Below are 14,611 nucleotides of genomic sequence, written 5' to 3'. Positions count from 1 at the left end.
ATTTGTTTTTGAAAAGGTAGCAGTAAGCCAAGTAAGTTTGGGAACCTCTGCAAGTCATTTGTGTACATAGATTATCTCACTACCATTTCATCACAAAATGTTATTTCGTTTAAAAATTAGACAAAATTTTGCAGGTGATTATATTTGATTGTTAAAAAAACTCAAAACAATTATCTGACAAGAGTTTCTTTGAAACATTCATATGTCCTTTTATTTAGCAAAGTTTATTATCTTATATTTAGCTAGATGAATGATAGTGAAAGAGATTAATGATCTTAAGAGGTTGAGAAATGTAGGTAATCTCAATGGCATTTGTAACATCCATACAAAGATGACTTAACTTTCAGTCTATACACTAGAGACTATGCCCTGGGAAGTTTAACTATTTCATATCTGTATCTTCTGGCCTGTGACCTGCACCGTCTTGATTACTGTGTGCCTAACATTAACTGCTACATCTAGGGGGCTGCAGTAGTACTTGATTGACATCCAGGCCATCTTCTTGAGTATTTCCTCAAGAGTCTACCCTCTCTCTTCCTCCTCCCCCTTTCAAGCTCTTTCTAGAGCTTTCTAGAGCTAATCATATTAGTGATGCTATTGCTACTGAAGAGGAGAAGCCAAGTTATTCTGCTCTCCTCTGGCCCCACTCAACATTCCAGAACAAACAACTCTCTCTGGACTACCACTTCCCATGTCTTATTGTCCCTTGAAATCAAGGACTACTGCATCTCAAATTTGTATCCCAAGATTTTAACACAGTGCTTGGAACACAGTAAATGTGCACTATGCGGTAAGCATCATGAGGGCACAGCAGCAGCCTCTGTGGCAGGTTACACTCAAGTGGAAGTATCCCTTGAAATTTCACCTCATTTGAACATTTCTTATCAAATAATAACTGTTCTGCATTTGCTCTTAGAGTGAAATCACCTGTTAGTTTCTCTCTCTCTCTCTCTCTGAACTTCATTTTCATTGGGAGAAAGTGGATGTGTTTTGTGAAAGTTATTTCTTGCCCACCCAACAGGGTCACATACCCTTTCTGGGGGCGTCCCATGGTTTGGAAAACTTTAACGTGTTTCCTTAGGTGCTTTATACATGGTAGATGTCTAGTAAAAGTTTTATTACATTTCTTTTAAATCAAAATTCACTGCAAAATTACTTGATACTCCTCCTGCTGCATTTAAATGTCCAAAATTCTATTTGTTGCCCAGACTTTTTTGGATCACATGTATTATGCAAATCTAAGTATGCCTATTCTGATTTGGAGTACTTGATAGAAAATAGCCATAGAACTTCCCATGCCTAGATTAGTCAAACCAAAAGGAAGTGGTGACCAATTTTTTTGGAGAGGATTTGTGAAGGACTTAGTATATTAGGAGGGCATTTAAATAATAGGAATTTGATTCCTTAACTGACTAGGTATGTTCATTTGAGGGGCCAGGAAGGATTATTATTTTAGGTACCATATACTGCTTTGAAACAGATTTCTGAGGCAAAGGTACTTATGTCTCTATCCCATTTAACCACTGAATTTTTACAAAGCTGTGATTTGTATTCCTAGTTTTATAACATCCCAGTATTTCTATTTATAGATCTTTCAAAATTTTTCAAACAAAACTAAAATACTTGATTCATTTTAAGAGCTAAATGTAATCTATAGTACTTTGGTCAAATGGTAGTTGCTAAACCAAACAAATTACAGTGTATTACAACTCCAAATAGAATGGTAAGCCCTGATTGTCTTTAGGGTGGCTCTAAATGTATACATCAAGTAAAACATGACTGAATGCCTTGCTCTTATTTCTATTCATTTAACATTCAAATAGCTGGATAATAGATTCAAACTGGAAATGAGCTTAGAGATCATCAGCTTTCCTTCCCACAACCCCTTACGGTATTGAAAAAACTTAAGACCCAGAGAGGTATCTATAGAGTTGCCCAAAGTCACATTGGTAGTAAGATTTATTTTTTAATCACTGTTAGATTCACTGTCAACTCATGCCCCATTCTTATGTGTGAGTATCAAATCTTGCCCATCTAATTTTGCTTTTGTCAATCTAAAATTAATTTTTTTCATCTTCCATTTCAGACTTGTTATAATATTATTGGTTTCCTAAGTAAAGCCAAGGAAAAGAAGATAGGATTACTCATTTTCATTGAAAACACTTATCTTACAACAGTAATTTCATAGCTAATTTAGAAATCTTTGAGTTGCTATTTAGACCTACAGTGTATAAATTACCATGCTAAGCCATAAAATCATTCATTTAGTTTTAACTTTATGTATAAAAGGTCAGTAGTGTTAAATGTTAACATTGACACATTTTGGCAGCCACAACTACTTGAACACAATTCAAACTATGGTCCTTTGGCAACACAAAGAGGTGTGTGTGTGTGTGTGTGTGTGTAAATTGCTTTCCAAATGTATTTATAGTTTCTTTTGTGACCTAGTGTGAAATGGAAATAATAATGGTACCCACCTTACAGGGTTGTTGAGAGGATCAAATGATATGTGCAAAGTGATTTACAAACCTTAAACCTATATAGAAATCTGTTTACATGTCATCATGTCCTTCCTTACCCCCATAGAGCCAAAATTAAAATATAATGCAAATACAAATTTATTGGCTTGAGACTAACTTACACTCAAAAATTAAGAACTTTCTCTTCCCTCCTGTTTTGAATATGTAAAAGATGCTGTGACATCTCCCTCCCTTACCCAGTCTCCTCCCTAAGAGGGAGCTGGGCAGACAGGAGATGGACTAACCTAGATTTTGTATTTGACATCCCACCTAAGCCACAAATATTTGACATCATGTGTTTTTAGGGTGACAAGTTGCATATCCTGTAGTTTGTGCCAAGAAAAATTGGTTTTAATATTTTGGAATGGGAGAACAGGTAGGATGGCAGTCTTTACCCTCATTTCATATTTTGTGAATCTGAATTTATTTGATAATAGGTCAGATGAATTTGTGGGCAGTTAGGTGGTTCAGTGGATAGAGCCTAGAGTCAGGAATACTCATCTTCTTGAGTTCAAATTTGGAGTCTGACATTTACTAGCTATGTGACCCTAGGCAAGATAAAACCCTGTTTGCTTTGGTTTCCTCATCTGTAAAATGGGCTGGAAAAGGAAATGACAAAACACTCCAGTATCTTTGTCAAGAAAACCTGAAAAAAGAAGTCCCAAAGAATCAGACAACAAAACAATCAGATGAGTTTGGTGTGTTAATATATTTACACCAGGAGGATCCTTGAGAGCCTTGAACCTGTTTTATGATCCAAAACAAAAGTAAAAAGGAAAATGGATAGTGTTGGCTGATAATTATGCTCTTTGTGCCTAATGAATTTGTTTCTAATTCTTAAAACCTGCCATCCACAGTATAATTAGTCTCACCTTGTAAACTGTCTAAGTAGCTGGACCAGATAGTGTAAAAGGTAGACAAGATCATCTTAGATCCTGATACAACACTTTTAATAAAAGAAGTGTTGATGATTTTGAGTTTTAAATTTATTTCCTTTGTTTTCAATGCAGATAATGAAAATATAATTGGATTTCCAAAGAATACTAGATTATTTTGTAATTTGTGATATACTTGAAGAGGAAATGTTGTGATTTAGTATGAAAGGAAAATAGCCTTATATTTGGAGCAGTGTGGCTAAATAATTTGAAGTGATTTGTTAACATTCCAATTTCAATAAAATCACTAACTCTTATGTTTGCTTCGATATTTAGAAATCAGAGCAATCAGTATTTCTGAAGGTCATTATATACCTGCTTTTGAAGTGATTAGTGATAATAAAAAGTATCCAATTTGCAGCCAGAGGGTGCTTTAGTATAGTTTGAATTGTAGCTACCCTTTAGTAGAATTAATATGTGTAACACAGAGTCATAGATTTTGAGCTAGAGGGGACATTAGAGCTTACTGAGTTAAACCCCCTCATTTTACAAATAAGGAAACTGAGGCACAAAGATTTTCCCAAGGTCATACATGTATAAGTGTGTGAGGAATTGAATGCAGGTCTTCTCTGACTTCAGGTCCAGTGGTCTGTCTACTGTGCCACTATACCTTCTAATATTATATGTTAGTAACTAGTCATTCTTCTAGAATTTAAAAGACATGATTTTTAACTTATGGTAATTATGATGATATAATTGGAAAATCAGGTCTGTTGTTTTATTGTGGGCAAAGAGTGGGGAGGTAAATAATGAAAATGGAGCATCTAGGGGGTGCAGGCTTGGAGTTAGGAAGATCTGAGGTCATATGTGGAGCCTCAGATGCTTACTAGCTGTGTGACCCTGGACAAGTCAGTTAAACCCTATTTGCTTCAGTTCCTCATCTGCTAAAAAAAAGGGGGGGGACGACCATTCATTTTACATAAGGTTGTAGAATTGTTGTCACAATTTGGAAATGCTATCTATAACCTAGAGCAGGGGTAGGGAACCTGTGGCCTCAAGGCCGCAGGTTCCCTACCCCTGACCTAGACTTTTGTTTTAATTGTCTGGGAACTAATTTAGTTTTGAAACTGATACCCAATTGATTTATATTTTTTTTCTGTGTTAAAGTCTTGTAACTGATCTAAGACTTAATGCATTCAGTTTTGTGTCATCTGTAAGTCACTAGAATTTACTGAATAATTTAAAATCCCATATCACTTTTTTTCCATTTAAGATTTCTTATTGCAGTAATCAGTATAGTACAGAGAAGAAGGAGGATTACCCTTTGTTTTAAATTTATTATTTATTACAAGTATGTATGTTCATGGTCTGGGAAATGAAAGTAAATGATTTATCCAAGTATTGTCTCTGTAGTAGATAGCTTAACTATATGATTATCACCATGAGATTTCATTGTTAAAAAATATTTTTCTTTAGAAAATTGTTTTTTTTTGTTTTAAGATAAAAATTTGGAAGTATCTGCCACTTTTCTAACATAATGTAAAGTGTTTCATTTGAGGAGTTTTATACCCACTGTATTTGTCTTGTTATGTTGGCAGAGTGAAGACAGCCCGAGTCCCAAGAGACAGCGGCTTTCTCATTCAGTCTTTGATTATACAGCATCACCAGCCCCATCACCACCAATGCGACCATGGGAGATGACATCAAATAGGCAGCCTCCTTCAGTTCGGCCCAATCAGCATCACTTCTCAGGGGAACGATGCAACACACCTGCACGCAACAGAAGAAGGTTAGTAGATTAATTCTTTAGTTAAGAATACTGCTTGAAAATTTTCTTCCAAATCAAAGAAACCTAATTAGAAATCACTGTAATGGTCCCTTAACTGTGTGGAATGTTCACAAGTTTGGGGAGCATCTGTCTTTCTACTTTGATAGTTCATTATATTCCTAATAAAAGTATGAAGGAGGTAAAAAAAAACTTATTTTCTTTTAAGTGTGTGGGAATTTTTGTGCTTACCTTGTGCTTACTATTATTTAGAGAGATTTTTATTTTATTTTTTATTATGAACTTAACAAATAATACACAGAAATACTTTACTTAGTCTGTTCTACATTTTGAAATGTATCGTTGATGCCCTTTTTTGTGTTTCCTTCTCTGTTTTGCATCACTAATACCTATCTACCTGCATCCGTAAGTGCCCTCTTTTGTAACAAGTATAGCCAGGCAAAACAAAACTGCACATTAGCTATTACTGAAAATGTTATTTCATACTCTCCCTCCTAATCATTAACTCTCTGTCAAAAGATGGGAAGCAAATATGATCAGTCATCTGGTGTCACTGCTTGGTACTGATTAAAAAAATAGTAAATTTAATCAGTGAAACAGATTAGATAGATAAGTAGTATAAAGAGTAGCATTATGTTAAAAAAAAACACAATCTATTTGGATCAGTACACACTGACACATTTCTGGGAAAATAAGAAAGCAGTCTGGGAGAAATTAGGTTTAGACCAGTATTTCACACCATATACCAAAATACTCTCTAAATGGTTTCATAACTTAAATGTATAAGGTCATATTGTAAGCAATTTAGAGAAGAAAGGAAGGAGATAACTACCCACAATTATGGACGAGGGAGAGTTCTTAATCAAACAAGGAATAGAGAGGATCATAAGAGGTAAAGTGGACAATTTTGTTTATATACAATTGAAAATATCTTGTGCAAACAAAATTAATCCAATAAGAATTAAAAGGGAAATAGTTAGCTAGGAGATAAGTCTTTGCAGAATATTTCTTTGATAAAGGTGTGATATACTAGATGTATAAGGAACTGCTTCAAATAGATAAATAGTCAAAGAATATTAACAGACAGTTCTCAAAAAGAAAAATGCCAGGTAATAACTATATGAAAAAATGTCCCAAATCACTAATAATCAAATATAAATTAAAAGAACTTTGAAGTTCTACTACATGTATCAGTTTGGCAAAGATGATAAAAGGAAAATGACAGTAATTGGAGTTGTGGGAAGATATATACACTTAATGCACTGTTGATAAATCTCTGAATTGGTCTAACTGTTCTGGGAGGGAGTTTGGAACTGTATTAGTAACTGGTTGGTTGTTGTCCTTTGTTCTCAAAGAGGATCAAAATGACACCACTGTGCTAGAGTCAAGTTTCAGTGTGTCTGACTGTGGCTGAGCAGACCAATTACAAGCTCGGAATGCTCCACCACAAGTCGAACACAAATAGTCCATGTGAACATTTGGGGTGGATTCTCTCAATTTTCACATCTTGCATTTCTTTTGAGCTATTTCAGTTCTGCTTTGCTCATAGAACATAGCACATTCTCTGACGTGTGCACACCATGCTGAGATATCCTGTGCCAGTGTCTCCCATATCACACAGTCAATTCCAAAGTTCACATTAGAGACCTTGAGAGTGTCCTTGTATCACTTATGCTGTATAGGCTAGGCCAGTTTTCCCTTAAGGTATTGAAACCCTGTAAAACTCCTTCAGAGCTTAGGCTTAGAGGGGCCAGGGCAGTATCTGAACGCTGTATCCTAGATTCTCCTACCTTTTCTCTCTACTTTTTCCATTGGTGACCTTCAGTTTCCATTGATTTAATCTCTATGCAGAGACTCCCATCTCTAGTCCTAGTCTCTCTCCTGAGTTCCATTCCTGCATCACAAACTACTTACTGGACATTTTCAACTGAATGTCCCATAGGTATCTCAAACTCACTGTGTCTGAGGTAGTATTAATTATCTTTCTCTATACCAACTGTCTGTCAAACTTAAATAATCTCTGTCAAGAGGACTGCCATCCTTCAAGTCACCCAACTAAGCAACTTCAGTATCATCCTTGATTCCTCACATTTCCAGTCAGTTACCACATCTTGTCTTTTCCACTTCCACAATATGCCTGAAATGTCCCCGTATTTCTATTCATACCATAGCCACTGTAGTTCAGACCATCACTTCTCTCCTGGACATAGCAGTTGCCTCCTGAATTGGTCTTAAATCTCTTCTCACTCCAATTCATCCTTTACAGAGCTGCTCAAGTATATTTCCTAAAGGGTAGGGGCTGACCATGTCACCCTCTCAGCCCTTCTCAGTAAGATCCAGTGATTCCCTAAAACCTCAAGGATCAAATATAAACTCTTCTATTTGGCGTTTTAGTCCCTCCACAACCTGCCCCCACCCTTCCTTTTCACCCTTATTACATGTTACTTTCCTCTTAGCACTATACAGTCTAACCAAACTGGCTTTCTTACTGCTCCTCACTTAGGTCACTCGATCTTTCTCCTTGCCTTTGTACTTCCTGTCCGCTGTCTGTTAGGCAGTCCTCCTTTGTCTCCATTTCTTGGAATTCTTGGGACTCATTTTTAGCAGCACTTTCTGCGTGAGACATTTCTTGGCCCCAAAAGCTCCTAATGCCTTCCACCTCCCCCATGCCAGGATTCTCTGTTTTGTTCTGTATTGGTTGTCTTTTGTGTTAGAATACAAGCTCCTTGAAGGCAGAGACTGTTTTGCTTTTATCTTTAAATCCCTACTTCTTAGCACAGTGCCTGGCACATAATAGCCACTTAATAAATATTTGTTAATTGCTACATTACTATTCCTACCCTGATTTCCCTCTCCCTTTTATTATTTATTATCAGAAATGGCCCCCTAGATATTGGGAGTTAAGTGGCATGCATTTCTTGTCACTGTCCCTTTACTTTGTATTTTTAATGCAATGTCTGGCACTAAGTGCTCAATAAATAATCTACCATTCATTCATATGCTCTACCCATTGCTCCTAGGTCTTCCTTATCTAATCTCTTTTGTTGATTTGTGTTTTATTTTTTCTTTAGCTCCAGATAGTTTTAATAGTTACTGCTTTATAATGTAAATTTAAGATCTGGTAACACCAAACTCCCTTTATTCCTACACTTTTAAAATAATAATTTCCCTTGTAATTCCTGACCTTGATATTCCGCCATGTAAATTTTTGTTATTTTTGCCTAATCCTATCAAATAGGTTTAGTTGTGTGATTAAACCTTTAATTTGCTTTTCTTACCCCTATCCCCAGTTACTTTCTATTTACTTTGTATACATTTTGAATTTACCAGTCTGTGTACATGTTGACTCCCTTACCTCCCACTCCAGTAGAATATCAACTGTTGAGTGAGGACTGGTACTGGTCCCTCTTGTATTTGTATCTTCAGCACCTGCCACAGGGCCTGACATATATAAGTGTTTAGTTGAATTGAATTACACGTTAGCATTTTGCAATAGCCTCCTTATAAGTCTTCATACTCACACTTACATGCCCTTTTCATTTTCAAGCAATCATAATCCACTACTGCTCTAATAATATTTATTATGCATAGATCTGAGCATGTCATTCCTCTGCCCAAAATTGCTTTGTGGCTCCCTTTTATACACTAGACCTGCCACAACATGATGGCAAATTATCTTTCCAGTTTTATCTAATATTTCTTCTGCTTACTGTATGTTCCACTCCAGCTTGACAGTTCTGCATTCCAGATACACATTATATACTTCCATGTGTTTTCTTACTTGGTTGCCTGTATTTGAAATACCTTCCCTTGATTCCCTTTACATATAGATTTCCTTCCCATTTTTTAAAGTACAATTTAGATGATACCTTCTTTATTTTAAGATTGTTTCCCTGATGCCTCCTAGTAAGTAATGAATTTCCCCTCAGATATCACATAATGGTTTGTTTTGTTCCTCTATATAATTCATTCACTGTGATTCTTGTATCCACTATATTTTTAGTTCCTTGAAGTTATGGAATAGATTTTATGTAAATTTTCTCATTCCATGTATATCTAGCACAGTGTTCTTGCTAGTGAATACTTACCTGCTTGATTTATAAACCTAGTATTGTTTATTGAAGGTCTTAGGATTTAGACCTTAGGGCATCAAGGTGGCACAGAGGCGAGAGTGCCAGGCCTGGAGTCAGAAAGGTTCATCTTCCTGAGTTTAAATTCAGCCTCAGACACAAGCTGTGTGACCCTGGGCAAGTCATTTAACCCTGTTTGCCTCAGTTTCCTCTTCTGTAAAATGAGCTAGAGAAGGAAATAGTAAACCACCGCAGTATCTTTGCCAAGAAAACCCCAAATGGGGTCACAAAGAGTTGAATGTAACTGAAAACGACTCAACAACAACAAAAGATCTTGAAGGTTATCTAATTTAAAACCTTATTTTTTTACTTATCTTCTTGGAGGCTTACAATTTTTAATTTGTCTTTATGTATAATGTCTTCAGAATCTTTGGTTTATATAAAGATCATGTGTTCTTTTAACACTATTGCTTTTTGCTTCTCTTCTTCCAGATAGTCTTTTCTTTTAGTATATTTGTATCAGTTGTTCTCTCTTTTGCTTGCTAAGTGGATTCTTCACACTGTGGATTCAGATATTTCCTCTGCTAATTATTTCTGCTGCAGAGGGCATAAAATTTGCCATTTATTCTCTTTTAACTTCTTTCAAGACTCTTGTTGCTCTTTTGGACTATTCTGGAACATCCTGCTGCGGTTTCATGTTCTTTGGGAAATCCATGGGGTTCTCTCATGGGTATTGGTTCTTTTTCCTTTGTCTTGCAATATTTGTTTAGACATATTTGTGGTTGTTTAGGTGTCTTGGTGGCCGTTATCACTTCTGTTTTAATTTCCCTGTTGATTTATCTGCTTACGCTCTGAGTTTTTAAACTGATGTTTTCCTCTTCTTGGGATCTTTTTTCCTCCTTAAAGTTACCCTGTTGCTCACTTTTTGATTCTCTCCACTTTGATAGTGACTTCCTGGGACTAGACCCAAAGCTGTTTTAGCCTCTTCCCACACTGAGGAATTAACTTTTCATTAGCCTCAGTCGCTTTCCTTCAAGGCTACTACAGCCCCTCATGCAGACCAGTTCTCTCTGTTCTTTAATTCTGTCCCTGAGAACTAATGTAGTGCAACCACAGGCAGAGCCTGCTCCTGCCTTCCTACATCTCCCTCTCTCCAGATTGGGGCAGAGTTCAGTTTTTTGCTTGTAGCCACAGAATCATAGGCAATGCCTGGATCAAGGTGTGCTGGCAGAGGCTGCAACCGCCAAGAGACCGCAGAGTGTATTGCAGAGCATGAGCTGAGTAGCCTTCTCAGGATTAGGTTTTCCACTGTTCATTCCAAAGGCTGATAACATTGTTAGGCTTCATCCTGCCTCAGCCTCTGGAGCAGCTGCAGTCGCTGTAGCTCTTATGCATAGTTTCTCTTTTGAGATGATTTTGTGAGTTAGAACTAGAGAAAATTTCTAGTCCTGTGTTGTCAGTCATAAGATCCCAAACTAACTTCTCCAGCCCCTGATTTTATAGATGAGAGGAACCAGAGTCTTAATTAGAGAGGCAAAGTGAGTTGCCAGATGTTAAAGAGGTGACAATGAGTAGAGCAGGAATTCAAACCCAAGTTATTTGATTCCAGATCTAATGTTCTCTCTAACTGTACCATGTTCTCTCTCCTAACACAGCTATCCTTTGATCCCTATTATGAACAGTAATAAAATATGCCAGAAATTTTATTATAAATTTTGGGAGCTCAGATTAACATGCAAGACAGGCTTAATGTTTACAAGGAACTTTTCAGGGACATATCTATAACTTAGATATGTCAGCAAGTACTTATTAAGTGCTTTTCATGTACCAGGTACTGTGCTTGGCACTTGGGATACAGGTACAAAGAATAAAATAAATTCCTAGTTTCGAGGAGCTTACCTGAGCTAGTCACTTAACCTGTCAGTGCCCCCCAAACAATTTCCTAAGATGGGTTTTTAACAACCTGTAAACTTGTTTTTTGAATATTTTGTTAACTATATTTCAATACAATTGCATTCCTTTGTAATCCTAAGTATTTTATTTTATTTAAATTATTCTGAGGAGTCTATAGGTGTCATTAGTTCATGACACAAGAAATGAGCCCCTGCTCTGAGACCCCAAGGTGCAGAGGAGGTCCTTATCTTCCTTAGTATTGGATGCTCCCTGTACTAGTGAAATCACAGATTCATTCCCCAAAATCTTCACATAATAACCAGTAATGAAAGGAGGGCACACAGGATCCTGTTGGCAGCCTAAAATAATTTGCTTCCCTTCTTTTTCATGTTTAATGTGTTTCAGTCCTCCTGTTAGGCGCCAGAGAGGAAGGAGGGATCGTCTTTCTCGACATAATTCCATTAGTCAAGATGAAAACTATCACCATCTTTCATATGGACAGCAGCAAGCAATAGAGGAGCCTCGAGCCTTCCATCCTCCGAATGTATCGCCACGTATGTTACATCCTGCTGCTCACCCACCTCAGCAGAATGCAGTGATGGTTGACATACATGACCAGGTATTGTGCTGAAATGTGAAAATGTGAAATTGTGCCTATTAAGTAGATACTGTAATTCATTGAGATTTCTTCCTTTTGACAAGTTTCTTAATCACAAAAAAAAAAAGACATAACAATTTAACTTGCATATACAGGGTACCTTGAGTTCTCAATAAAATTCAAAAATCAGTGTCTTAAGTTGTGAACAAAAATTCATATTTTAAATGGGTATTTTCACTTTATTAGTACTCCCCAATTAAAGGGAAAAGAGGTGACAGTCTCAGAATCTCATAAGCAGCTGCAGATGTCAGAAAAAGACCAGGAGAGTTGTTACGGCTTGCTTTTAGCTCAAAGGCATTTGTGTGTCTCAGGCTAAAGAAATTCACCCAATCCTAGAGAATAGAATAGGAACTTTTAGGATATCTTCAAGGTTTTGATCAGAGCATTCAGCTAATAGTATTCAGCTTGGCATTCAAGTCTGTATGGAGGATTGTTTTTTGGCATTAGCATGCCTTCTTTCTCATGAGGTAATATGGTCTGATAGACAGAGGGCTGTCTCACTGTCCCTTAGAATCAGGAAGGCCTCGGTTCAAGTCCTATCTCTTAAATATTATCTATGTGACATTGGCCTTAATCACTTAGCTTCTCAGTGCTCCAGCCAACTCTCCAACACTACAGGTTGCCAAGGGAAGGGAATTCCTTATAAAGTTTACATCAGAACTCCAGACCTGCCTTTCATCCTCCCAAAAAGAAGTTAGCTTTTATCATGTTTGTTATAAAGTAAATGTTTTCCTTTGCAGAAAGTGAGCCCAATGTTAGGCCTTTTAAATGTAGAACTGGTTTTCCTACATCCATTAAAAGATTCTCCACAGAACCTTTACATTACACATTTTACAGTATAGGGAGAAATATGACAACCTGTTCCCTAATATGGATATTTGAATTTATTCTATGCTGTCAAGTTCTGTCATTTTTTTGGCAAGAAAGTTTTCTTTGAGGGCTTGATCTTGAGAAAAGCTGAAGGTAACCTAATTATAAAAACTGTTTCAGTGGTTGCTTGCCTACTATCATCTCACCTCCAAACAGACAAACACTTCTATTTGCTAATTCCGTGGAAGGTAGGTGACTGGGTGGCCCAGTAGGTAGAGCATTAGGCCTGGAACGAGAAAGACCGGAGCTCATTTGCTTCCTAGGTAACCCTGGGCAAGTCACTTAACTGTTGTTTGCCTCAGTTTCCTCATCTGTAAAATGGGGATAAAATAACATCAGCCTCCCAGGGTTGTTATGAGGGTCAAATGAGATCATTTTTGTAAAACATCTGGCACAGTACCTATCACATAGTAGGTGTCATGTAAATGATGGTAATGATCATTGTATAAGAAGGTAGAGGATCTCTCGGCCTTAGAATCCAACAGATGTTGATTAAGCTATACTAAGTGTTGGAATATAAAGGCAAAATGCAATAATGAAGAATATAGAAATACCCATTTGAAAACAATGCTAAATGTTAGAGTTGGAGGCTGTTGCTAATCCAGATCACTCATTTTAAAGATATGAAAACTAAAGTGAAAGGAGCTTCCTAAAAGTCCCACAGCTTAGAGTCTCAGACCTGGGATGTAAATCCAGATCTTCTCAAATCAAATCCATTACCCTTCTCAGTAGACTTCCACACTTGCCAAATGTTAATATTTAATTAATAATCTGTCACTAGTGCTCATTAACATTATATTCATCTCTTCATTGTAGCTCCATCAAGGCACAGTCCCAGTTTCTTATACTGTAACAACAGTTGCTCCACATGGGATTCCACTTTGCACTGGCCAGCACATCCCTGCTTGCAATACACAGCAGGTTCCAGGATGCTCTGTGGTTTTCAGTGGACAGCACCTTCCCGTCTGTAGTGTGCCTCCTCCTGTAAGTATTCGTCTAAATTCTTGTAAAATCTTAGCAATAATATGCCTTAGTGGAAGGATAAGAATACACAGTGTAATGGAATGGAAAAGCATTTAGGAAGCATTTAACTGTGTACCAAGCACTGGAGATAGAAATAATAAAATGATTCTGTTCTGCTCTCAAGGTGTGCAACTCCCTATTGTCTTTGGTGATTTACCCTGATCCTGCAGTTAGTTTTGGGGAGTTGCTGTGGGTCTGTCCTTGACACAACTACCAAAGTACAAGTCTAACCATGTGATTCACTAACCTAAGAAACTTTAGTAGTTCCCAATTAATCTCGGGGAAAAAATTCTTACTTCTCTATGTTCTGTCTCCAACCTACATTTTCCAGTTTGTTTCACTTTGTTCCCCTTAAAGCATTCTTCATTCCAATCAAACTTGCCATCTCGCTATTCCTTAAATATTCCATCTCTCAATTGCAGTCCTTTCCGTAGGTTGTTCTCTCTGCTGGCATATCCTCCTTTCTCACTTCTGCTTCTTAACATCTTTAGCTTCCTTCAAGACTTGGTTATTGTGTCACTTCCTATTTGAAGATTATCCCTCTCCCCCACACCCTAGTTGTTAGTAACTTTTTCTTCTATTGACTTATTTGTTTACATGTTACAAGACCCTGCCCACCTACCCCCACCTACCCACCCCCACACTTGCCCCCTAGAAGATGTGTTTAGTTTAATTTAGTTTTATCTTTGTATCCCTGGCACTTAACACAATATTTTACACAGAGTAAGTGCTTAATAAATGCTTACTGTATTGAATTGAAATAATGTGGCACCTTTTAGGAGTCTGTAGGCTGGTCCTTTGCCCCAGGTACCCCCTTGCTTTTCTTTCCTCCCCATCTCTTTCCTCCCCCTCTCTCCAGTAGTATCCCTTCCTGTCTCTTCATTTTTCTACTCCTCTCCTCCTATATGGGTACAATC

At 37.2% G+C, this 14,611-nt stretch overlaps 1 protein-coding gene across 6 annotated transcripts in view; it reads left to right on the top strand.

Annotated features, from left to right (window-relative positions):
- RNF38 (ring finger protein 38) overlaps nucleotides 1-14,611 on the top strand; it is a 199,315-nt gene that overhangs the window by 160,920 nt on the left and 23,784 nt on the right. For all 6 annotated transcript variants that reach the window (XM_027859056.1, XM_027859055.1, XM_027859054.1 and 3 more), the window contains 3 exons: nucleotides 4,993-5,183; nucleotides 11,549-11,762; nucleotides 13,488-13,655. In XM_027859056.1, the coding sequence (XP_027714857.1) occupies nucleotides 5,077-5,183; nucleotides 11,549-11,762; nucleotides 13,488-13,655 (489 nt within the window). In that variant the 5' untranslated portion in view covers nucleotides 4,993-5,076. The remainder of the gene's footprint in view (nucleotides 1-4,992; nucleotides 5,184-11,548; nucleotides 11,763-13,487; nucleotides 13,656-14,611) is intronic.

This window comes from Vombatus ursinus, unplaced genomic scaffold (genome assembly GCF_900497805.2).
Source record: "Vombatus ursinus unplaced genomic scaffold, bare-nosed wombat genome assembly UNPS02014158.1, whole genome shotgun sequence".
NCBI lineage: Eukaryota > Metazoa > Chordata > Mammalia > Diprotodontia > Vombatidae > Vombatus > Vombatus ursinus.
Note: the sequence above shows the minus strand (reverse complement) of the source record. Positions and strands in the feature narration are given on the sequence as shown.